Here is a 24,355-nt window from a genome sequence, read left to right on the forward strand (position 1 = left end):
CAGCACGTTTTATGAAATGTAGTCAGTGATAGGCTTAGAACGTAGTGGCAAATTCTCTTCAATGGGAACATGTATACATCCTCCAGCAAATCACCTCCTCTGTTGTACTTCCAGGAGGTGGCAAAGAGAGTTCTTTTTATCTCCAGGCCCCTGGTGTGTGTCTAGGCAGTGAGCTATATTCTTTGTATCCACATCTGCTGGTCTTGTAGTCAAGAGTTTGACAAAAATTTGTCTAGTCAGGTAACATGATGAAGTTGTGCTGTACGGGTTTCTTGGAATGTGCGCCGTATGGGTTTCATGGAGTGTGAGCAAGAAACCCATATGCTCTCCGAAATGTTCATGTTTTTTCACCTTGAGTTGGTCATTGACTGCAACTACTTCATCATCTACTGATCTTGTTTATTCGTGCACCAAATGCGTGACTGGCATGCAAGCTTGTTGTTGGTGAACCACTGGAGTGTCTCCTGTTTGGGCCGCTGAGATCTCAAAGGAAATTTTCTATGACTAGCATGGAGGAATGGAAAGCTGTTGTGTAAGGAGCCTCCTCAGCATTTTTTACTTGTCACGAGTGTAGCAAGTGCTTATCAAAGGAGTGCATGTGGTAACATTGTCCACCAATCGGATAACTAAAGGCAGTCTGGTTAAACAACCACTTAAACTTGTGCTGCAGTATGTGGCAACCAGGGAACAGAGACCAGTGAAGAGTGTAGCGACCTAGTACTGCACTTTATATAGCGGCTGACCCACAAGCTACATTTCTCACGTGTTGGTATGAGAATATTTCGTACTGCAGTTTATTTCTCAGATGTTGATTGGTGCATATTATGGTACGTACCGTATTTACTCGCGTAATGATCGCACCCCTAAATATTGTCGTCAAAATTTCATTTTTTTTCTTTCCTGTGTAATGATCGCACCCCGAACTTGTTGCAGCGATATGTCATGTGCCAAGTCTAGCTAATGATGATCGAGCTTACCATTTGTCGAATGCCATGCGAACGACTCTTGAAGACATACCAAGCGGTCTGCACGCACCAAACATTCTTAAGCAGATGCTCCATTTCATTCCTTCCATCACTTTCCGTATTTCCATGAAAAAAAAAAAAAAAAAAAACTACCGCCAAACTTACTTTGGCTTTATTATTTGTAGGCTTCATAATGGTTTTGGTCAAAAACAACAACAAAAGAAGGCACCTTTCAATTCTTCTCGACTGCACTCGTGGGCCGGCAACAAATCGTGGGCGATAGTGGCCACATTTACATTGATACGTTAGCAGTGTACCCTTTTCATACGTCGATGCTTGTAACACAGCTAAGATATTCACCCACTCTTAGCGGAAATGTGCCATATTAGGATAGTAGTAAAGACAGATGGCGTAGTTTCCGCAGCATGCCCATCATGTGTTTCTATGTCACTGGCAGCTAAGCGTACCCACCTCTGTTTCTGTCCCTTCAAAGTGGACATGGCTGCGTTATTGTCGCAAACTTGCCAATATTTACCATATTATTCATTACTGTTACAGAAGAAACTGTTTCAATGTGCGTAATGTACTCGCGAGAAGAAAAAAAAATTGCATTCGGCGCATTCGGCTTGCTCCACCGGCCATCCTTTTTTTTTTTTTGTGATTTTTTTTTGCTTATTGATCTGTTGTCATCCCACAGCAAACGTGGGATGAAAAAAATTTTTTTTTCTTTTCGCGGGAAATTTAACTCGCGCAATTATTGCACAGCTGAATTTGCGTCAATTTTTTTGACAAAAATGCATGGTAATTATGCAAGTAAATATGGTAGTAAGATAACCAGATTCAGAGGAAGCTTTAGTTGAGGTTATCTCTACTAAAAAAAAAGCATATGAAATGCAGAAATACTTTTGTTCTGTGTAGCTGGTGGACCAGTCTAAGGGATGTTACTTGCATTCAGAACTATAAGCCAAGTTCTTGTGACCATTGGCATCAGATATTTTAGATTCAAATCTCGAATGTTTTACAGAAATTTGGGAAAATCGTCATAGCGACATTCTGTGCATAGGGTCACTTTTGCGCAGCTTAACCTTGCTTCAGTAATATTTCTGTCAGAGGATCATATTTGATGTCATTTTGAGTGAGTGTAATTCGCTTGCTCTCAGGCAAAGAGGTTTTGCGATACCTGCCATAGAATGCACTTTCTCCATTTGAAGCAGCTTAACGACTTTGAGCGACCAAAATTCGTAATACCGACAGCAAAGTCACCCGAGACCATGTTGCTATTTAACTCATAGAGGAACAAACACTGGAAAGTTGGAACATACACGACAAACCTCAAATACAACCTTTACAGCTGTATTTACTACTTAGCTACTTGGCTTGGTTTGTCCCGTGGTTTGGCCGCAGTTAGCAAATGTTGGATTGATTAAGCTTTGCTGCTTTTAACGTATTGAAACGAAAATCTTGCTCTTTCTGCTCATCTCAGTGTGCAGGATTAGCATGCAGTCATGCAGGTGGAGTCGAGAACTATTGAATGGCATGCTGTAACAAGTCTGTGTGCATTACAAACAATCGAGCATGTATGAGTTATCGATGACCAAACAATTGGTCAGCGACTGTATTGCCTAAAACAACAAATGTACTACAGTTAAACCTCAATATAACGAACTTCAAGATAATGAAATTCTTAATATAATGGAAGTATTTAAAAGGCACGCATCACTTTTTTTCTAGTGTGGCTGAGTGCATATGCAGCCTGTCCACCCTGTTTTTGAGGTAATCGTCGCGTGTGCTAAGTATAAGCGTGCCGAGATGGCAGGACATCATGTACTCTGTCTTTCCTTGCATTTAGTTTTGTAAGTTGTGTAATCATGAGTTTCGGAGACATGTTAATTAAAGCAAGAGACAGAATAATCATTTGCTCCTTACTGCCGGTGCTTTTCAGGATGGCGTCGTCCTGCTACAGACGACACTGTCCGCCGCGGAAGCGGAGTGGATGCAAAAGTGGGGCTAGCTTTACTTCGTACCACTGATGGGAAGATATCGTTGACATGGCATAAAACCATATTTTTTTGTCGCCGAATATCAACTTCAACAAATTGAATGTTTTTCCCATTCAAATTTGGTTTGATAGATTGTGTGGATAAATCCAAAAATCTTGTGACCCCTTCCATGTAATAAAAATCCATCGGTGACTCCACTTATTTGCATAAGAGGTTGAATTTCGATAAAGCAAAGTTTCGATGTAATGAAGCTAATTGTGAACCTTACTAACTTTGATATATTGAGGTTTAACTGTATAATGTGTCAGCTGGTTTACTGATTAACACTGCCATCACAGTTTTCCGTGTAGCACCATGCCACCCCAAAGTGATACTTGCTGCAGGAAAATCCACTTGCTCAAAGTGCTACCAAACTTTCCAGTCTGAGTGGTTTATGTAATTGCACAAACTCCTGTCTCAAAAGCTGTTGCTTTTTAAACATGAGTTTGTGTGCGGTAGTTGGAATCGCTAGTAAAATAAGCAGTTGTGTGAGTAAAGAAATGCCTTTTATTTCCATCTCTTTTCAGTTGTCCAAGACCTGCCTCCTTTGTCAGAGCCTGCTCCAGCTGTGGGCACTATTAGAGTTGACACCAAAATGCGCAAAGTTCAGTTTGTGGATGATGTCGCTGTGGTGCTCATGGATGGCAGCGAGACAAGACAGATCATGTTTAAGGGACCGCCAAAGCGTGTCTTCATTGACGACATGGTGAGTGAGCCCGTCTCTCTGGACTGAGTGAACTGGTTCTTTTTGAGCATTAGGACTTCCTCTCATGTATTGCATGTTATAGCTGTTTCAGTAATGTAAATGACAGACAGATAAAGAGAACAAACAAACGTATGCTTTCAACAGACTTCATTTCTGAAATAGCAGTAACATTAATAGCAGTAACGTTAGCACACTGCAATTGTACTTATGCTTGCATACTCGAATCTAATGTGCTTGTACATCACTGCAGGCAGAAAAGTGCGCTTTAGAATTGGATAAATATGGTATGTTATGCTAGTAGTAAGAGAAAAACTGTCAGCGTTATATTGCAGAGTTAATAAGGAAAGCCTCAGAAAACAAAATTGCGAGAAGGAACACAGAAGGCGCTTTGTTGACTGCACCTACTGTCGTCGTGTGCAGGCACTGCAATCATTCAAACAGGCCGACGTTTGAATGACTGGCCGAAAGAGCGCGCATGCAGGCTGAAGTGCTCTTTACCGAACCATTTAGCCCAGCACTGCAAAGAATGTGGTTGTGAGCCTATCCTTTATAAGAACACAGTCATAGAAAAATATAGAGTAAAGAGCATGTAAGATTAGTGAAGCATATTTCATTCATTCACACAGAAACTCCTGTATCAGTGTACCTTCCCTTTCCCTGCATAGCTGTGAGATAAGCTATCTGTTAAATATGTGAAAGCCTGTTATAACAGCGCATATGATGTGATAATTTTGATGGCTGTTCTTTCTCTGCACAGATACTGTGTTGGTCTTCTTCTCTGTATAGGCTTTTCCTATATGCAGTCAACGTCCGATTTTTTGGATTTCTTAGGGCCTGTGAAAACGTCAGAAAAATCAGGCAGCCTGAAAGAAAATGAATGCATGTTTTTTACTGCCCCCAAGGGCTCAAATCTCCACAGGTACATCCGAAATAGCTCTGAAGGCTGGCCAGTACTCTTATTATGTGAGAGGAGACGGCGGGTTCAAGCACGCATGTATAATGAAAGAATACTACAGTGAACCCTTGTTACTACGAAGACCACATTAACAAACTTTTCAGACTAACAAGCTTTTCAGAAATCCCCTGCTGACTTCTTATAGTTTCATTGTAAAAATATTTCAGGGCTATGAACTTCATAATACCAAACTTTTCATGATAATGATCGTTATTCAGTTTCCCGTCATGTTAACAATGCCTCAGTACTACGAAGTAATATTCCGAAATCTGGGGATTTTTAGACTTTTGTGTATCCTTCACAGAAGCCGAAACAGTAGACCAGCAGATGGCAAGGTGCAGAGAGTGGTCTCTCGGCAGATGGGTCTGCCGAGATAGCGCTTGAGAAAAAAATGTGGGAGAGCGGTGGAGGTGACGACATCAGGTTTCGCGAGCGCATGCTCCGCCCAGAAAAGTGTCACCTAGCTGTGATATTCTAGCCCAGCAACGGAGGCACGTCTCTTCCTTCTTTCTGTGCATGCCTCTTTCTTTCGCACTTCTTTCTTCGGCCGTACTAACTACGTGCACGGTGAAATGTAACCTCCGTACTCGCGTACTCCGTATTTGCGGAGATGTCGCACGGTCGCACTTTGCACTTTCCAGGAGGAGTTGTTTACGCCCACTTGCGCTTTGACGTACTTCAGGTGTCTGCCTTGAGCTAGACTGTTGCGGTTTCCACAGCAAGAAATGTGAAAAAGAAGCAAAAAGCAAGAAAAATTGTGGGGGTGGGGGCTTTGGAGGCGACACGGAGCTACCTTTCTTTTGGTAGTTTTCTCGGCTTCAGCGTCTGTTTTACACGCATCACTCTCATTATATGGTGCTTTGGTGGTGCTCGGTGGTGGTATTTATAGAAAATAGCAACTGCGCGTGCACAGAGCCAACAACGTTTTCGTGTATAGCTCACATGAGGACAACGTATGAGCTGATGGGTTGATGGGTGAAATTATTAATTTTGGGGCTTTCACTGTAATGATCATTCAGAATAACGAACAATTTACCACGGTTCCCTGAGGTTCATTATATGTATCAAGTTCTCACTGTACATATTGCGTCCCGTGACAATTGCCCCTTTCTGTTTTTTTTGTATGCTTCATTGATTAACATTGCTGTATTGAGGCGAAGCTGACTTTCGAGAACCACCACTATACAACTCGTCATGCTTTCCGAGCTTCGAAGCCATTGGCGAAAATTAGAAAGGCAGAATCAGCGCTATTGCTGACAGTGGTGAATTCTTTTAATAAAAAATACTGCACCAAACAGCAAAAAGTTGGTAGCGAACGCCAAAGCAGATAATGTGGCATAGCATTGCCACGGGGGTGGCTATGGCTGCCAGTGGATTTGGGTGTGAGAGTGCCTATTTGAGGTGGCAATATAATCAAAATGGCATAAGTGGAGGCTTCAATAACACCGTTTCGGATCTGCAGGCATGGCAATGACTCAGGAAAATTGGACGGCGAAGAGTTTTTGCACCTGAAATTTCAGACGTTCTTGTACGTTGACTGTATATGGTACGTAGTGGTGCCACAAAAGTGTCTGAATTATTAAGCATGTCCATAAAATCGGACATCCAGAAAATCGGTCGTTGACTGTATTGAATTCCCCTGAATAAACCAGCGGGGTTATTAGTCGGCATTTTGTCTGTCGTGCTCTCACCGTCCTTTCTTAAGCGTTGTTTGTTCCCGTCCTAATTATGCTAGTAGTGCTGATGTATAACTTTTTATTTGACAATATAAACAAAGCATAATACATTTGCCAGAAAAAGTTTGTTTGCAAGGTTTGCAAAAAAGCTTAGCTGAAACAGTAGTGTCAGCAAAATCAGAAATCATTCATTGACAGTGAATGCAATAGCAAAATGTTCTGTGGCCAGCTTTGAAATAGACCTGAGCACTTAATCCTTTAACCTCCTTGCTATGTCATCAATCCTTTGTTCGCGTACTTATAATGTGTTGTCAGCAGTATAAGCGCCCCCGAATGTTGTGGGGTTGTACTGACATTTCTGGAATAAGCTGCCTACTATTACAGCAGGGCAGTATATACTGCAGACCTGACATGCTTGCTCGAAAAAAAAAAAAAAAAAAAAGAAAAGAGAGAGAGAGAGAGAGAATGGAACTGTTCTGTAGGCGTCGCCTCCCTCACCTTAACGTAAGCAATTGTCTAATGCAAAATATGCACTTTTGTTGCTCTAAATGTAATTCACCATAACAGATTAACCAATTAGGGGCCAGCAAATTGTCAGGCTAAAAGGTTAATTGCCACATAGTGCTAGTTCAAATAACTTTACTTGGCTTCCGCACCTCTGACATGTTTTCTGCAATGCAATAGAAGATGGCTATATGAGAGCGGGACTGGTATTTCACAGCAAAATTAAGTTTGCATTTTGGCGTAATGTTGGAAGAAAATGATGCTTGCTTTATAGAATATGTGGCGCAAATAATTTTCTTTTTAGCTGAAGGTTAGTAACATTAGCAAGCACAATGCTGCCATGATATTAGAAGCAGATTGGCACGCCTGCTTTGCAAATTGCTTAATAAGAACAGAACTTGTGCTTAAATAAGTATAGCTACAGCATATAACGCGTTGCTGGGCTAGAGCATGGACATCCAGTTGAGTGGAACTCCATTAATTCATGCTCCAAAAGGACTGAGGTTTTGCTTAGACTTAAGGGGTCCCATTTGATTCAGAGCTGCAGGCTTTGCCAGTTGGCACATGGTAGTTGTACCGAGTATGCTTAAACTGCATGCTGTTAGAGTCCTTGACATTAACATTTTGGCCATGCATCATTGTTCTGGGAAAGTTGCCCAAAAACAGAAAGGCAGCGAAGTGTATAGGTGTGCAGTCTGCATTTCATACTATTTGCTATCAGGTTGCCCAAAAGGGTTGAAGTTTCGTCATTGAAATGCATGCAGATGTAATGAAAATTTTGAGCCATTATGAATGATAGGACCTGGAATTATTGAGGCTTTACTGTTGTGTATATGATAAGATGTATCATTGTTGTCTTAGTTTTGTGCCGATGCAGTCGAACTTCCTAATGAAGTCACATTGGACACAAGAATACCTTTGTTATATATATTACTCGTAATAAGTATATATTTGTTTCATGCTGATATTGGCAAGAAACATATTAGGTTTAATGTGTTATAGTCAATAATTTATTACATTTGTCTTGACTGTATTGAGATTCACCTGCGATTATGCCAGTTATCTCGTAAAAACCTTAAAATTATTGCCTTAAGTTGTTTGCATGCATTTTTTTGTTTCTTTTCCTAATGTTTTTATTAGAGTTTGGATTATATGCATGGATAAATTATTAGTGTGAAAGTACAGTAATATACGAGTGTGCATGGTATCATATACTGCTGGGATGAACAGAGCTTGGCTGTGGAAATGCTTTCTGATGAGCCTTGGACCGGCTGGCTTTTGGGCTATTTCTAGACTGAAGACAGAATGCGTGCCTCCGTACTTATTACACCTTTCCTTCCCCTGTGCATGGCCAAGGCACTTTCTTCTTGCGCTCTGTTCTGTTCTCTTTTTTTGCATCGTGGTAAGTGTTTAGCACAGAAGCTGCTTCATCTTGAGTTTTGCAGTGCTCTTCTGTAACGGCGATATCTGTGCCAAGTGAGAGGGACTGTCACAGGAGTTAAAGGGACTGGAGGAAGTTAACTGGTTACAATTGTAAGTTGTAAAACCTGAAAATTCTGAGGCGCCAACATAACAAATCTTAGAAAATCAAGAGCACAATCTGCTTTTATCTGCTTTTAATCTTGTTGCATGTAATGTTGTCTACAAGTTTCATGCTGTAGAAAAAAGGAAAAAAGAAGCTACAGTAGCTTAACACATTGCGACTGGTACATTGTGTCAAGTAAACATAGTGAATTTCCAGAACTTGTGAAGCTTTCTTTCTTCTTTATTACTTTGTAACTTTGCTCTAATTGCTAAAAAGCCATTTACTAGTGAAAGTAAGTCCTTTGACATAATTGCGACAAGTTGTACCCTACTTCATCCATAGACTTTTTATAGCAAGCATTGGGGGGGGGGGGATTTTTTTTTAGATCTTGGCATGGGAAGGAGGTAGCACTTTTCGTTTGGAAGGGGAATTTTCTGGCCTTTTCAATAGAATTCTTCGTGTTTATTTTATATATTTAAAAGAAAGGATATTTAATATTAAACTGAGGACCATAGGGACCCTGCTGATAGCATACAAAACTTCACCTTGAAGTCATCAGGGCATGGCAGTTTAAACAGCATTCATGAGTGTTGGTGGGTCTTAGTGCTGTGCATGCTATTAAATGATCTGGAGTAACGTGTCCTGCAGCAAAGCGGGACACTCCATGTTAGCACGTGGGAGCTAAAAACAACTCAGGTTATTATGTTGATGTGTAATGGAAGTTTAGCACTTCATGCTGGCCTGAAGCAAAAAGCACTGATTGTTGCAGTTAATTCTGCATGTTCACCAGTACCCTCATTTCAGGCATTCAACAATTAATTTTCTCACTGATTGCAGACCACGAGAAACATGCCAATCACCCACAACATAACGTTGGAGAATACTTAAATACTTAAATGCTTCTAGTTATAGGAATAGCAGGATGTGTGGTTTTCTCTGCTGACAAGAAAAAGCTATAGGAGGATGTCTCTTAATTGCTTGTGAATGAATTCGCGGTTCTGCAAAGCTATAAGTTCGATGACAGCTGTTGATAACAACTGTTTGTTGATAACAATTAGTCTATGTCGTGCTGTATAAAGTTTGTGTACTCTGTTTTGTACTTTGGTTCTCGTGTGAGCAAGCTTCGAGATCAAATTGTTTTTGTTAAGGAAATGGGCAGATAATATGGTCTTCTCAATCTTGGCACCTGTGACAGCCTCTCACCTGGCACATGCATGCTGCTTTACTGCACACCACTGCAAGCATTTCCACCTGCTTGCGCTTGTGACTAGCCTGTACAGTGGCTCTTTTGCTTAGGTCTTATACGGAAAGAATTTCATCATGATGAAAATGCTGCATATTTATTGGTCCCTGTTGCAGTAGTTTTCTTTCTCCTTGGTACCAAAAAAAAAAAATTACATTCTTTTGTGTTCTCCAGCTTGTCTAAAGCAATTTTACAAATAAATTAAGAAAAGCATAGGGCAGATGTGCTAAATGCTTCCAGGATGTGTGCTGGTTTATGCTTGAAGTGTATTTTTGGTATACATTAGATTATAACATTGATCTTGACAAACTGTGGCTGATAAGTAGTGTTATTCAGTCACTTGATATATGATAGTTAGTTGTCAGCATTTTGTATCATGTTGTATTTGGAACACAGCTTACCATCGTTTACATTGTCTTGCAACTTGTGCTTTAAGGTGGCAACACCTAAGTTTGAAAAGGTTATTTGACAAGTTACCTGAGCATAAATGCTATTGCATTCAGAATCATGTTTGAGCAGCTTGTCCAATTTGGGTTGATGCAATTTGCAAAGTGCTGTTAAGCTGTAATTCCTTTGCAAAAAAGAAGAAAAAAGAGAGAGAAAGATGTTTTATTAGATGCCGCTTTAGGAGGCAACGGTCATGTGTTTCCGTATTGCTGTTTAGCACCTCTATCTTTTGCATGTTGCTAGTGCACAAAGCACTTCGCATATCAAAACACAGTGGGCACTTTTGTCACTATTTATGTTCTAATCAATGCATATGCTGGATGTGCGGGCATCCAGCATGTGGCAATTTCCACATTTTGGGCCATTTAATTAAATATTTCGGACATTGGTGCTAAATTCATGCTTGCTCGTTGAGGCAGTCTGATGCTAGGGGTGGCATTCTTAAGCAGTCTCTTTCAGAGATAGTTTTACTTTCGGGAGACTCGCCAACAGATGCGTCCATATCATGTGGTGAACAGTATCTCGTGTGCTGTGCCCACTGCGCTATCTTTGCCCAGTGCCAAGGGCGCTGTCAGCCATATGCTTCGATTCGTATAGTGTCAATTCTTGTGGAAGAGAAACTATCTATAAAGTTACTGCTCAAGAATACCACTCCAGTTCCCCTCTCTGCCACTTAAAAAAAAAAAAATGCTATGGGTACTCCTTCTGGCACTTATAACTTCCTCACCCCCTCATTTGGAGGATCTCATTATACTGAATTGGGATGGAGCTACAGTAGAACCTCAATAATTTAAAATCTGTTGAACAATGAAGAACACCATACTGATTGTAGTAAAAAGGCAAACAAATTTTGAGAAGATTAGTTTTCTCAGTGTGCAGCTGTTAATTATTTGCAACATAAACCTTTGTAGGGGACAACACAACCAAATCAAGTTCTCTTGCTTGCTAGTCATGCTCAGCTTTTTGGAGTCAATGCTGGTGTGTTTGACAAAGTTGCGAAAATGGTGTTCAAAGGGACGTTTGTGGGATTTTGCTGCAACATAGGTACATCTAAAATCACAACTAAAATGCATTTTTGTTGAGTGCTAGGTGCAAAGTTATTATGAAGAGGAAAATGAAACATGCTGATGCAGTGCGAAAACTGCAACTATAAGGCACGGTTTAGGCGGGGTGCCATAAGGCCCATAAGACGCTACATGGGCAGTGGTGGAACAGCTGTATCATTTTGCGCCAAATTACGCAAAATTGCGCCATGAGCACTCCTCTGCTCCAAAATGGCATTTTAGTGGAAAATTGCACCGAGCCTGTACCATAGAAGAGTACGAATGAAAGCCTTGTTTCGTTCATGCTGCCTGGCTAGTGTAACCTAAACCGAAACCTCAAGTGCATTATCATCTTTATTCTGGACGTCAACGCAGCGGCCATAGACATGGGTATAGATGATGCCATCGGTCCTCCAGTTGCTGTTTTCACTATTTTGTAGCATTTCTCTGTAGTGGAAGTTAGGGCATGGCAGGAGGATGTCAGATCAAAAAGAAGCATTGAATAATGTTTGGTCACACGCTTAGCATAGTTGTTCACACTGCCACATTAGAAATACAGTCAAATCCGTTTATAGTGAACTCGATAGTCTCGCGAAAGTGGTTGTTGTATTAGTAGTTCATTATATGCGGACTCGCTCTTCAAAACACATTAAAGTTGATGACACTGTAGCTGGCATCTGCAGTTACGATTCGACACCACTTTGGTTCGAACAGAGGATTTTCAGTACCTTCACTATTGTTCCTTGCACTTTTCCACATCTACCTGCAAGTTTACCTTTAAAACATTGCACAAGTAACGAAATGCGGCATCGTAGTGCCTTTGAAATGGTGCCCACGTGGTTCCGATAACCTGCAATTTTGAAACTATGAGCGCAGCTGGCATTTCTTTTCAAGAGCTTGCGATACATTTTACTATCAGCGAAATGCAGGTGGATTCTGCATACGATGGCGAAGCGTTCTAATTGGCTTGAAGCAGAAGCTACTGTGGCATGCTGGCATTTTGCAAAGGTCTTGTTGTTACGGCTGCAGCACTGGGCACATGCGTACCGAAAGCCGCCAAGTTACATTCTTTTATGTTACTTTGGCCGAGAAAGTGTGAAGTTCGAGAGGTAGAATGGCATTGCGAATCATTACCAGACACAATGTAAGCGAAGCATCCACGAACCGTAGCGGCTGACTTTTTGCAACTTTGTGTGGCAGTGGCGTGTTTTGCTGTGTTCCTGCTGACTTGAGTTGCATGAGTATCGATAGAAACACTTGAGTGGTCAGTGTTGTTGTTCAAATTGGCTAAAATCATCCAACTAGCGCAGATAATGTAGTGCACGTGATGCCGCATGGAGAACTATGGAAAAACGAGAGTGCCATTGCTGTAGATTAAATCAGCTTTTTGCCTGTGCCAAGATCTACTTCAAAAGGTCAAGTGGCTGTTCCAACACTGCATGTTATTTCATCACTGAGTGGTAGAGTTTGTGTGCTTGGGTGCACTGTTCCTAGAGGCAGTAAGGGTAAAAGCAGACAAATTCAGGCTGGTACTTGCGAACCAATATGCAGCCTTAGAACAGAGAGATGCTGATGACATAGAGCTAATGAATGAAACCGTAATTAGGTTGGCTTCAGAGGCAGCAATTGAAGTGGGAGGCAAGGCACCAAGGCAACCAGTAGGCAAGCTCTCCCAAGTAACAAAGGCCCTAATAAAGAAATGACAAAAAATGAAAGTGTCCAACTCAAGAGATAGGGTAGAATTCGCGGAATTTTCAAAACTGATCAACATGGCAAAAATAAGGGATATTGGAAACTATAACGGAAGAAAGACTGAAGAAGCCATAAAAAATGGACGCAGCCTGAAATCAGTGAGAAAGAAACAGCGTAATATCATCAGCAATCTCGAATATACTGTAAAAGCAGTGGAAGAATTGTATATTGACCTGTACAGTACCCAGAGGAGTTGGGATACCTCAATTAGAAACAGTAATGAACAGGATACAGGAAGTCCTCCTATAACTAACTATGAGGTCAGAAGGGCCTTGCAAGACAAGACATGAAACGAGGAAAAGCGGCAGGAGAAGTTGGAGTAACAGTCGATTTAATCAAAGATGGAGGAGACATAATGTTTGAAAAACTGGCGGCTCTTTATACGAAGTGTCTATCGACGGCAAGGGTCCCAGAAAACTGGAAGAATGCAAACATTATACTTATCCACAAAAAAGGAGACGTTAAAGAATTAGAGGTCCATTAGCTTACTCCCAGTACTATATAAAATATTTACCAAAATAATCTCCAATAGAATAAGGGCAACACTGGACTTTAGTCAACCAAGGGAACAGGCTGGCTTCAGGAAGGGATACTCTACAATGGATCACATCCATGTCATCAATCAGGTTATCGAGAAATCTGCAGAGTACAATAAGCCTCTCTATATGGCTTTCATAGATTATAAAAAAGCATTTGATTCAGTAGAGATACCAGCAGTCATAGAGGCATTACGGAATCAAGGAGTACAGAACACTTACGTAAATACCTTGCAAAATATCTACAGCGGTTCTACAGCGACCTTAATTCTACACAAGAAAAGCAGGAAGGTACCTATAAAAAAAGGGGTCAGACAGGGAGACAATCTCTCCAATGCTATTCACTGCGTGCTTACAAGAAGTATTCAAGCTATTAAACTGGGAAGGCTTAGGAATAAAGACCGCCGGCGAATATCTCGGCAACCTTCGGTGTGCCGATGACATTGTTCTATTCAGCAAAAATGCAGACGAGTTACGACAAATGATTGAGGACCTTAACAGAGAGAGAGTAAGAATGGGGTTGAAGATTAATATGCAGAAGACAGGATCGCCAGTCTGCCTCTAGAGCCTGTGAAGGAGTAGGTTTACCTAGGTCAATTAATCACAGGGAACCCTGATCACGAGAAGGAAATTCACAGAAGAATAAAAATGGGTTGGATCGCATGTGGCAGACATTGCTAGCTCCTGACCAGAAGCTTACCATTATCACTGAAAAGGAAGGTGTGCAATCAGTGCATTTTACCAGTGCTGACATATGGGGCAGAGACTTGGAGACTGACAAAGAAGCTTGAAAACAAGTTAAGCACCGTGCAAAGAGTGACGGAATGAAGATTGCTAGGCATAACGTTAAGAGACAGAAAGAGAGCGGTTTGAATCGTAGAGCAAACGGGTCTAGGCGATATTCTAATTGACATCATGAGGAAAAAATGGAGCTGGGCAGGTCATGTAATGCGCCGATTAGATAAACGTTGCACCATTAGGGTTACAGAATGGGTACCAAGAAAAGGAAAATGCAATCGAGGACGACAAAAGACTAGGTGGAGCGATGAAATTATGAAATTCACGGCCACTAGTTGGAATCTGTTGGTGCAGGACAGGGGTAATTGAAGATCACAGGCAGATGCCTTCGTGCTGCAGTGGACATAAAACAGGATGATTATGATGATGATGGTGATGATGATGATGATGCACTGTTCAGGACCAATGGTGTTGGTTGTCTTGTCTTCCCAGTCCGCATAGCATATTCAATTTAAAGTGATAGCTTTATTTGGCTCTTATGTGGGATTTTATGATCATTCATTATATGCTTGTCTTTTAACCATACGACATCACATATATAATGAACTGGCTTATATAGCCACTTATACTACGCCCACAATTGGGCTGATTACCGGCTCTGTTCTCTGTGGAATTATGCAATGAACCGAGAAGTGAGGCCTAAATACCCTCACTGCAACAAATATGTACCTTCTAGCAGGGCTGGGAAAAGATGCTTTGCAATTGTATCATGATATGATACAAGATACTGGGGCAACAAGTATTTGAGATGCAGATAAAACATACTACCGCAATTATTGTATTCGATACGATACTTTCCGTTTCTATATTAAGATACTTCGATACATTTGCAAGTTTCTTATCATAGATTTATACAGTGTTTTTTTTAGCTGCACCAAATTTTTAATATTTTTATAAAGTAGAGCGGCGTCTGATCGGCATTTTCAATCTGTCTGAAGTGGTAGCCGTCTCTATGGCGCAACTTCAAAATGTACTGCGGGAAACTGCAATTTCTCTTCATATTCTTCGGGCAGTTTTTGGCATATCCCTGTTTGCCTTCAAAGAAAAAACCCTTTTCGTTTCATAAAATTTGATAGCCAGCACCTGCTTGCTTTGAAGTCACTCCACATTACCCTTTCTGTCAGGGTTAACTGCATCGCCTGTACTTTGAGCATATTCCGCGAGCAGCTCTTCTATTTCGGCAAAGCGGCCCTGCTTCAGTCCTCTGAAACCTTTCCTTGTTGCTTTGCTGGCGAAAATATTCTCCTTCTGTTTGCACCAGTCCCGCATGCAAGTTTTGGGAACTCCGAATGCCTGTGATGCGGCCCGATTTCCGTCCGTCTCCGCGCACATGATAACTTTCCTTTTAAATGTGGCATCAGGGTGGACTTGGCGTGTCTTCGCAGTTGGCACTTCCATGCTGATTGAATAAACACAGAAAATGGGAAGACAGGCGGTAGACCAGGTTATACCAGCGCCAGGTTATAGTACATACAACATGAAGGTACATACGTGGAGGAAGCTACGGCAGCCAGGCTAGAAGCGTGTACGAGGCCGCCATTTTTCGAATGCCGATGGCGATATGGTAACACGGATTTAGGGTTGTACTCGATTCTAACGCTCATGGAATGTTTGGACCCGTTTTATCGGAAAAAAGGTGCGCGTTAGATTCGAGTAAATACGGTATTGCAGTGGCACAAAGCGCCGCAGGATACCGCCGCTGTCCACACACTGATACTTATAGCTACGATACCTCGGGATTTGTAACAGTAAGAAATTTAAGGGCGAGCTAAAAAAAAGAAGAAAAATATATCTAAATAAATTAGAAAGGCGGTTCCGTATCATACAATCACTGTGAATACATAGAAACGCAATACAGGCAGCACCACTAATAGCTTTGACATTTAAGCTTGACGTATTGTCAACTTACCTGTTAAGGTCAGACAATACGAATTTCAGTGCCTGTGGAATATAGCTTAAAATGGCTCTTGTGGACGCTCATGAGAAAAATGAAATATTTCGTATTATAAAGTATCTTGAATCCCCTTACAAATGTCTTAAACACCTTTCCTTATTATTTCCATTATTATAATGCAAGCACAATTTCGCTGTTTTACTAAGTCCTAAGCAGGATTTTGTTACAGTATGCTTCATGCATGCCAAGATTGTTTTAATTTTGTCCACATCATCACCTTGACATAACAGTAAACTCAAGTGGAATGTAAATATCTAAATATTAAGAATGATGTAGACAGTTCAGAAAACATAAGAATAGAGCAGGACCCCACTCTTGCATTCTTCTGACTTCGTAACAAAGCACCACGCAAGAAAAACTTCGATAATAACAATATAACAGTGTCAGAATTTGCGCTAAAGAAGCCGCACGTGGTTGAATATGCAGCACAGTACGATGCATGTGAGCAAGTATCAGTGCACTGATGCAACTTAAATCAAGAAAACAATAAACCGGCTGTGCGGAGACATTCGCATGCTTGTTTTGGTCGAGGCGGTGCGAGCGCCACCACATGACCCTGCTCCACCAATAGGGACGTGCATACCTCATCGCCTTCCCTCACTGGAGGGCTCTGGTGGAGAGATAGAAGAATGTTGCTGCGTTTAGTTTTATTCTAGTGGCTTAGTGGTCGCAGTATCAGCTTGAGAAGCGGTGCTCAGCCAACGTTAATAGTTTCACATTGTGACGTTGTGATAGCCAGCATCTTGTACCTTAGGATACATGATACATTCTTTCATGTATCGGAAATACGGATACTAATACACGTCTTAGACATATCGTGATACAGATACAAGATACTCAAAGAGTATCTAAGATTGTATCTAAGATACACATATCTTCGATGCTGCCATGCGCTGCCTTCTAGTGCATAATTCCTTCACCAAAGCAACACTTTCTTTGCCTTCCTTGTTGGAGATTGGCAGATTTGCTTTGTCTCTGACAGTAAACTGGGCTGATGCTGGAGACATTTGTAATGCGCAGTCATGTGGGTCGCCAGGGGGGTCATCATGCCAGGCAGGCACGTATTTGCTATGCTGCAATATGCTGTGCAGAACACAAATGATTACCTTAAAACAGGATTTAAGTTGATGTGGAATGTAGTTGACAGTTAACTGCAGAACATGCTTTACTCAACAAAAATGCTCATTCGTTGTCATAGATGTAAACTGCACATGAATTGTCAGGGTTCTCATCCGGGGGTGGCTGCCAGTCACTTATGACATCCCACAGTACATAGTTAATGATGTCCAAGGCGTTTGTTAGCAGGACTGGGCACTGTCATTAGGCAATGAGCTGCACACACTGGACAGTTGAGGCACACACCGGCAATCACTGTAGCTGTTTCAAACATGACTTACAGCGCATACAAGGACGAGGGACCAAAAGAACCACGCTTGTCTTCGTCATTCTTTTGGTCCCTTGTTCTTGTATGCGCTGTAAGTGATGTTTGAAACAATGGAATACCAACTAGCCCGTACCCAAACCTTGCTTCACTGTAGCTGACCTGCAGGTGCCCTCCGATGACTACTGACCATTTACTCATTTTTATGGCTCCCCGTCGATAGCAGCTTCAGGTTTTTCATGTGCTTGTTGACTGTGGTAGCTAATGCAATTTCTTTTCTGCGCCACTGATATGTCCCAGTGGATATTCATTGTTCCGTTGCTTCGTTGGGTGATGCCCATTATCGGGAGAGCTTGTGCAGGCTGCTCGTGAAGAAATTCCATCACGGTGTCTTCGAAGTTCAGTATGAACAGCATAGCAGTCGTGGAATGAAGCGACGAAATTTTGAGGGAAGATCAACAATTTCCCCATTTCACTTACTGTTTGTGGAAACCAAATGGTGCAGTGCTGCCCTGCTCATATTTGCTTCCGCATATTCTATCACATACTTTTCTAATGCAGCTTTGAAGTCAAGCCAAGACCTGCTAATTTTGCATCCCAGGACAGTAGTAATGCACATTAGCATATGGCTCATGAAGTTTACCTATTCACAACAGCAGCAACTAGAATGACGACAGTTTCTCCATTTTTTTTTTCTTTTGGCCCATAGTGCCAGATGACAAATACAATTGTGTCAAACACTATTATATAAGACACCGGGGCACTTTTCTAATCTATTGGGGAAAAGCTCGACCTATGTTCTGGTTTCTGCATTACACGCACGTTCACATGAATGCAAATAGAACAAAACTTCTGTAATGGGAGAGGAATGTGAACAGTTCCTTGTGCATACTTGGAAATAAATAAGATTGCATGCATTATGTGTCTTATTGCATAGTATTTAGTTGAAATGTTTTAAAAAGCTTCGCTTAAATGATTCCAACAAGTGCATTGGATCTGCTATATTTCTTTCACTGGTCAAACATTCTGCGGTCTTCTTTAGTTGGTCAAGCACATACATGGTTTGGCTCTAGTATGGTACCTCAGAAAGCGCTCTCATTGGTTGCAGTTCTGGTTTTTATCTCATGGCATCAGGAATTGATGTTACAAGCTACGTCAGAATTGTCCTACCGTGGAAAAATTGCACGTTTATCTGATAGTTTGTGTGTTGATAAAAGGTGCACTGCTAAAAAACTTGCGCAGCACAGCGGAAAGGTGATAGAGCCATTGCAAGAGAGCCGAGTACAGTAAAACCTTGTTAATTCGAATAATATGATAATTTGTACTTGTCCTCTGGTCCTGACAGGCATATGCATTATTTAATGAAATAAAACTCTTGTTACTTCAGACAACTCTTGGAGCTCGGCAAGCATGGAGTGCCGCAAATTTGCGATGCAAAAGAGCAAGATCGGCACTAATGTTAAACCGAAACAATGCGGCACAGTCCGCATCGGCATAGTCATCAGCTAAAATTGTGTGAACGCTTCATGCCTTTTTTTTTTGTCTTTATAACCTTTATTCTTGTGTTTACCGCTGTGCGCGCAACACACGGCCCCATACCTTCATAACTGCATAATTCCCGTTCATGTTTGCATCGATAGGGGCCACATTTTGTCTGCAGTGGTTGCAGAAAGCAGTAGTTTAATTTTGACTCGGTGTGCGCGTCGCCACATGCATTGCGACTGCGGTTTCGGCAAAGAGTAATTTAAGGTACGTTCGATTCGCCTGCGCCATCTGAACCGGTTCCCGGGGTGCTGTACTCTGCCATTCATTTCAGCGGTGCAGCAGTGGTGCTCGCTGAACCACACCGTTAGTTTCAAAAGGTGCAGGAAAGGTGCAAGGCTGGTTCATGATTTTGCTGCACCCACTCCACTGTTGGTGTCAACTTGGTGCAGGCGTACAGGTGCGAAGCAGCAGCGTAGCAGATGATGCAGCACACAGGCACGAGTGCTGTTAAAACCCCGCTTATGCGTGTCTGACGTGTCTATCCAAACGGGGTGTGTATTTATGCCCCACTAGCCGATCATACATGCAGTTCTGGACTTCCCAGACATATGCATTTCGTGTACGTTAATCGGACATAACAACGCCTGCACTGCGTCTGTACCTTGGCATTCCTTCCGAGTGCCACGCTGTGCCTGCACTGCAGAAATCGAGCTGCACAATTTCTGCACTTCTCGTGAACCGCCGTGAACTGGTTCACAGTGGTGCAGGTGAATTAATGGACCTTTCGTCTTGATTATGTGCGCACTTTGGCCATGTGTCTTCCGAACTGCTTGGTCTTCGTCCATGATCACTTTGATCCTGACCACAGTGGTGACAGCAAATAGTAGTTTTGTTTCGGCTCTGTGCAATGTGCAGCTGTGCGCGCAATGTCACAAACATGGCGGAAGCTGTCGAAGATGGAGAGCCAGGTATATCGTGATAGATAGACGGATTTGTTGTCGACCAGTTCTGCCGAAAGAAAATTCATTAGAGACACTTAGGACTGCTTATGTTTGGGAATGCGAAAGCATTATAGTCTCTTTGGTGAAATGTTTTTTCCACGCGTTCCTTGTCTGCGAAAGCTCTTGCCTGCATTTTAACTTTGCCTCGATAAGGCCGAATTAAAACATGCCAAGCACCTCGACATGCTCACTTGCTCGCGAGGAACTCATAACTCGAAAGACCGCTCCGTGGCGTTCTATTGGACATTAATGCCTTTTATTTTATACACTCATGGCGTGGTGTCCCCTCCTCCCTATTGGCTGCGCCGTCACGTGGTGCCCAATGACGCATGCACTAGGCCACACCTTTCGACGTGACGTGTTTAATGACGCATGTACTAGGCACACCTTTAGTCAACCAGATCTATGGAGCCACCATGGCGTCGGGGAAGTGTGCTTGTCTCGCACCTCGGGGGCCCACGTTCCATTCCCATCCAGACAAAAAATTACAAAATTTTCTTTGCAAAGCCATTGATTTACTTTGTTTACAGGAACCTCCCTAAAAAATTGACATCAATCTGAGCGTTTTTGATGTGTTTTTACACTCTGCACCATCGACCATTTTTGGTACCATTGCTCAGTGGCACTGGTGCCGCCACCGGATTTTCATGTAATGGCTCATATAATGCTTTTGCTTTAATAATTGGGATGTGCACGTGAGTGAAAAGCACGTCTCGGATAAAGACTTGCGCCATGGCTGCGCTGCGAAGGAAGTCTCATGGCCTTAGTTGCTGTAAGTGCAAATCAGTCTTGAGATGACGAGAATTGCAGCTCCCACACTGCTTTTGTGCACAATAAAAACTGGATTTGCTAATTCATTCAGTAAATAAATCTGTGCCAACGTAGTAAGCATTTGTTTGTTTTCTTGATTTCCTTGATAATTTGACATTCGGTTAACTTGGACAACTATTTTTCAGTCCCGTGAAATCCAAATGAACAAGGTTTTATTGTACAGAAAAGAGGGTTTCCATGTTATTTCAGGTTTCCAACCTGTGGTCTTGGACTTAGTGACTTGGACTTAGTCTTGCACTTAGTGAATCACTACTGGTCTCCGAGATTCATGTCTTTTGCAGATTTGCCCTGCAACATGTTGTTCATGTAGAGGTATAATGACTGTTCAGATTAATCACTGTAATTCACATTATAAATGAACTGACAGTGGCGATTCTTTGAATTATTTGCTGCTGTGAATCATAGAGGTATTGAATTTATTGAGGTTCTGCTGTAGCTGGTGACATCGGAAGGAGGTGGCAAGCTTGGTAATATTGTCTCCCACTTTGCCTTGTACAGTGCACCGAGTACGTAAAATCACTGCTGATATTTGTAAAATGGGTGTCACTTTTCATTATAAACGTGGCTAGCATCCCTGGTTGAACCAAAGATAAAACCCCTCATCCTGGACAAAATGAACCTCTTTTTGTAGCAACCCCTTTGTTATGACTACTCAGTCCTTCTCAGCTGCAGTTTTAGATAGTTTAATGTGTTATGCATATATGTAGAGAATGAGCATAATTTAGAGGATGGAGGTGTTGATATGTTCTCACTTCAAAATTGTTTTCTCTTTGTCTCTCACCAGGAACCTGTCAGTTTGCTATTTGATGGCATAGCACATGAATTCATTTCAAAACGGACTGGAAAGAAGCGCACAATCAAGTTTGGAGCACCACTGCGGGAAATCTTCCTGGACGATGTCCCTTATAGTGCACAGTTTGACAACAGTCCAATTGCGATCAAAACAGCCGATGGTGAGGTGCATGTGATCAGGCTAGAACCACCACCTCCAACCGTGGACATTGAGAAACGACCATCGGAGCACATACTCCGCGCCCTCAACCTACATCCCGAAAAGCTGGCCGACACCGATTCGGACTTGCGCACCCTCCCGCCTGAAGTGAAGCCTCCTGCTACCGAGAGTGAAAACAGTATGGACGTCGATATGCGACTGCCTACAGCTGAAGCAGCAAAAGACGTGGACCTCAGGAAACGGGGTGACATGGATGAAAGTAGTGCATCGTGGAATAGTCCACAACAGGCAGGGGGTGGTTGGGGGCAGTCACGGCCTCAGCTGCCGCCCGAAGGCAGTTTTCAGCAGAGCAAAGAGAGTGGCGTAAGTCATCTGCCCCTTCGCCCACTGTTCTGTTGCTTGGTGCAGGATGAAGGCGTGCTTCAAGCATGCTGGCTTTTGGAAGCCATAGTCAGTGCGACTGTCACTAGATTGCCATGTACTGAAATTAAATGCATCTTTGTGTGGGCTGCAACGTGGTGCATTTGTGGTTCCTGGTAAAGTCAGCTGCACTGCTGCAGCAAGATAGTTGCTTTAGTGTTAACAACACACACCTGGGCATTTTGCAACAAGATACTGTTATCTTGCAGAACTAACAAAGACTTAAAGGTATGCCGGAATTCGTACAATGTCTGAGTCTCTGGAAATTAACATTAGATTGCTTGATGTGCAACTTAGCATTGATAGTTGTTTATTTTTAAATGGAGAGGGTGCAGTGCCTTTGTTGGGGAAGGGGATTGTGCCTAGTTGTGTTCTCTCTGTCGAGCAAGATGTAGAGGCACCTGCTATGCACTGATTTCAGATTGAATGCTATAACGGCAGTACTAGGATGGTATTTTTGCGTGATTACTTTGAGGGAGACATTCATTTTTTTAGAGGTCTTGCACAGCTAATGCTGGGCCGTCTATGTACGACAGGTGTTCCTGGCATTGTGCAAGGAACGAAATGCTGACGCATCCAGTGCTAGTTATGTGAACTATTTGGAAGTGAAAGTATCACTGGAAGGGATTGTCCAAGAATACGGCCACTGAGAGCAATGCTATATTTAGTGCCCGCAAGTGCGACTATGTCAGCTGTTCAATATATAGAGCTGCTCAGTCTGGAACCAATATTTGCATTGACCAAATACAATGGCTGCTTGCACAGATTAGCAGAAAAAAATTTCCAGGTTTGTCGCTGTGGCTATTTTGCCATTCATAATAAGAGACAAGCTGTCTGAATTGGGTCACATAAAGAATGAAAGCATGGCTAATGCTTTCCTTTAGTTGGTCCTGCAGCTTGTTGTTATGTGCCAGCTTTCATTTGTGGTGCATCAATATGTCCAAATGCCAATTTCATGTGTTATTAGGCTAAGTGGGCTGCACAAACAGCAGCTACATTCCTGAACAAAAGCGGTGCATGAAGTTATGCCATGCACTGAAAAACGGGAGTGAATCATGCACCCTTGATTGTTCATTGGCTATTACATATTCTAGATCATATGCCAGTGTGGAGCCATAGTGACTCATCGGTGTGTAAGTACCCATTTAAGAGGGATGCAATGGTTTGTACTTGACAAGTGCTTGCTTTATTGAACTAGGGGAAAATACTATTAATGATTGCATTTTGATGGTGGACAGGCACACAGATCCTGCTGCACAAATTTTGGAGAACGTTGAGATAGAGTGTGGAACAACAATAAGAACTGTTGCAGCGGTTTGACAAACCTTTACACATAACTGCCGTTCCTGAAGAAAGCTTAAGTAAGGTAATTTTCAAAATGACGAAACCTCCTGTGTTGGATTCCTTTTTTTTATACACAGGCTACTTGATCTGCTCCTATCGTTTGCTAATGATACTGAGCTGGTGTTTCTATCTTTTTTGCCCTTTTTGCTTGAGCATTTGGCATGTGCAGTGGTTCTGTGATTCTTACCTTAGATGGACTTTTCTGCTTTATATAGAGATTTTTGGTGCTGAAAGTTGCTTGTACCTCTGCAGGGCTGGGTTAGGTATGGCAGTGCGGCTGAAGAGCGCGCAGCTGCCAGTAATAACTGGACACAACAGCCGCCCCTCGGTCAGCCACAACAGGATCCAAATATTCGTCAGCCTTGGCCCCCAGGGCCGGGAGAGTGGAACAACTTTGGGTGAGATGCTGCATGCCTTGTGCATCATTGCAAAGTTCACTCTTGATCACATTCATTGCTGGCAATTTAAAAGTGTGCTGGATTATTCACTGAGGAGATCTGGTGGGCCAGTTGGTTCGCTATAGTTATTGTCATAGCAGCACCATTAGACACATCTATGAACACTGAGAACACAATTGCTGACATCAATGCTTCTGTTTGTTTGTTCATTCTCAGAAGCAATACGTGTGGTGTAGTGCCATTATGTAAACCAGGGAAAATGAAAATAGAGTACACCTAAAAATTGATTTCATATGCGTTTGAGTGGTGTTGAGAGGATGCTTTAGCTTGAGGGCCAACTCTGATCAGATCAGCTAAAGCTTTCTCTTAACTTGCATTTCTTCAAAACTTATATGTTAAT

General features: G+C 42.2%; 1 protein-coding gene across 6 annotated transcripts in view; it reads left to right on the top strand.

Annotated features, from left to right (window-relative positions):
- LOC142578751 (uncharacterized) overlaps positions 1-24,355 on the top strand; it is a 90,485-nt gene that overhangs the window by 17,301 nt on the left and 48,829 nt on the right. For 5 of the 6 annotated variants that reach the window (XM_075688287.1, XM_075688288.1, XM_075688290.1 and 2 more), the window contains 3 exons: positions 3,532-3,710; positions 21,626-22,156; positions 23,810-23,955. In XM_075688287.1, coding sequence (XP_075544402.1) covers positions 3,532-3,710; positions 21,626-22,156; positions 23,810-23,955 — 856 coding nt within the window. The remainder of the gene's footprint in view (positions 1-3,531; positions 3,711-21,625; positions 22,157-23,809; positions 23,956-24,355) is intronic. The other variant, XM_075688292.1, reaches the window with a different exon arrangement.

This window comes from Dermacentor variabilis, chromosome 4 (assembly GCF_050947875.1).
Source record: "Dermacentor variabilis isolate Ectoservices chromosome 4, ASM5094787v1, whole genome shotgun sequence".
Taxonomy (NCBI): Eukaryota; Metazoa; Arthropoda; class Arachnida; order Ixodida; family Ixodidae; genus Dermacentor; species Dermacentor variabilis.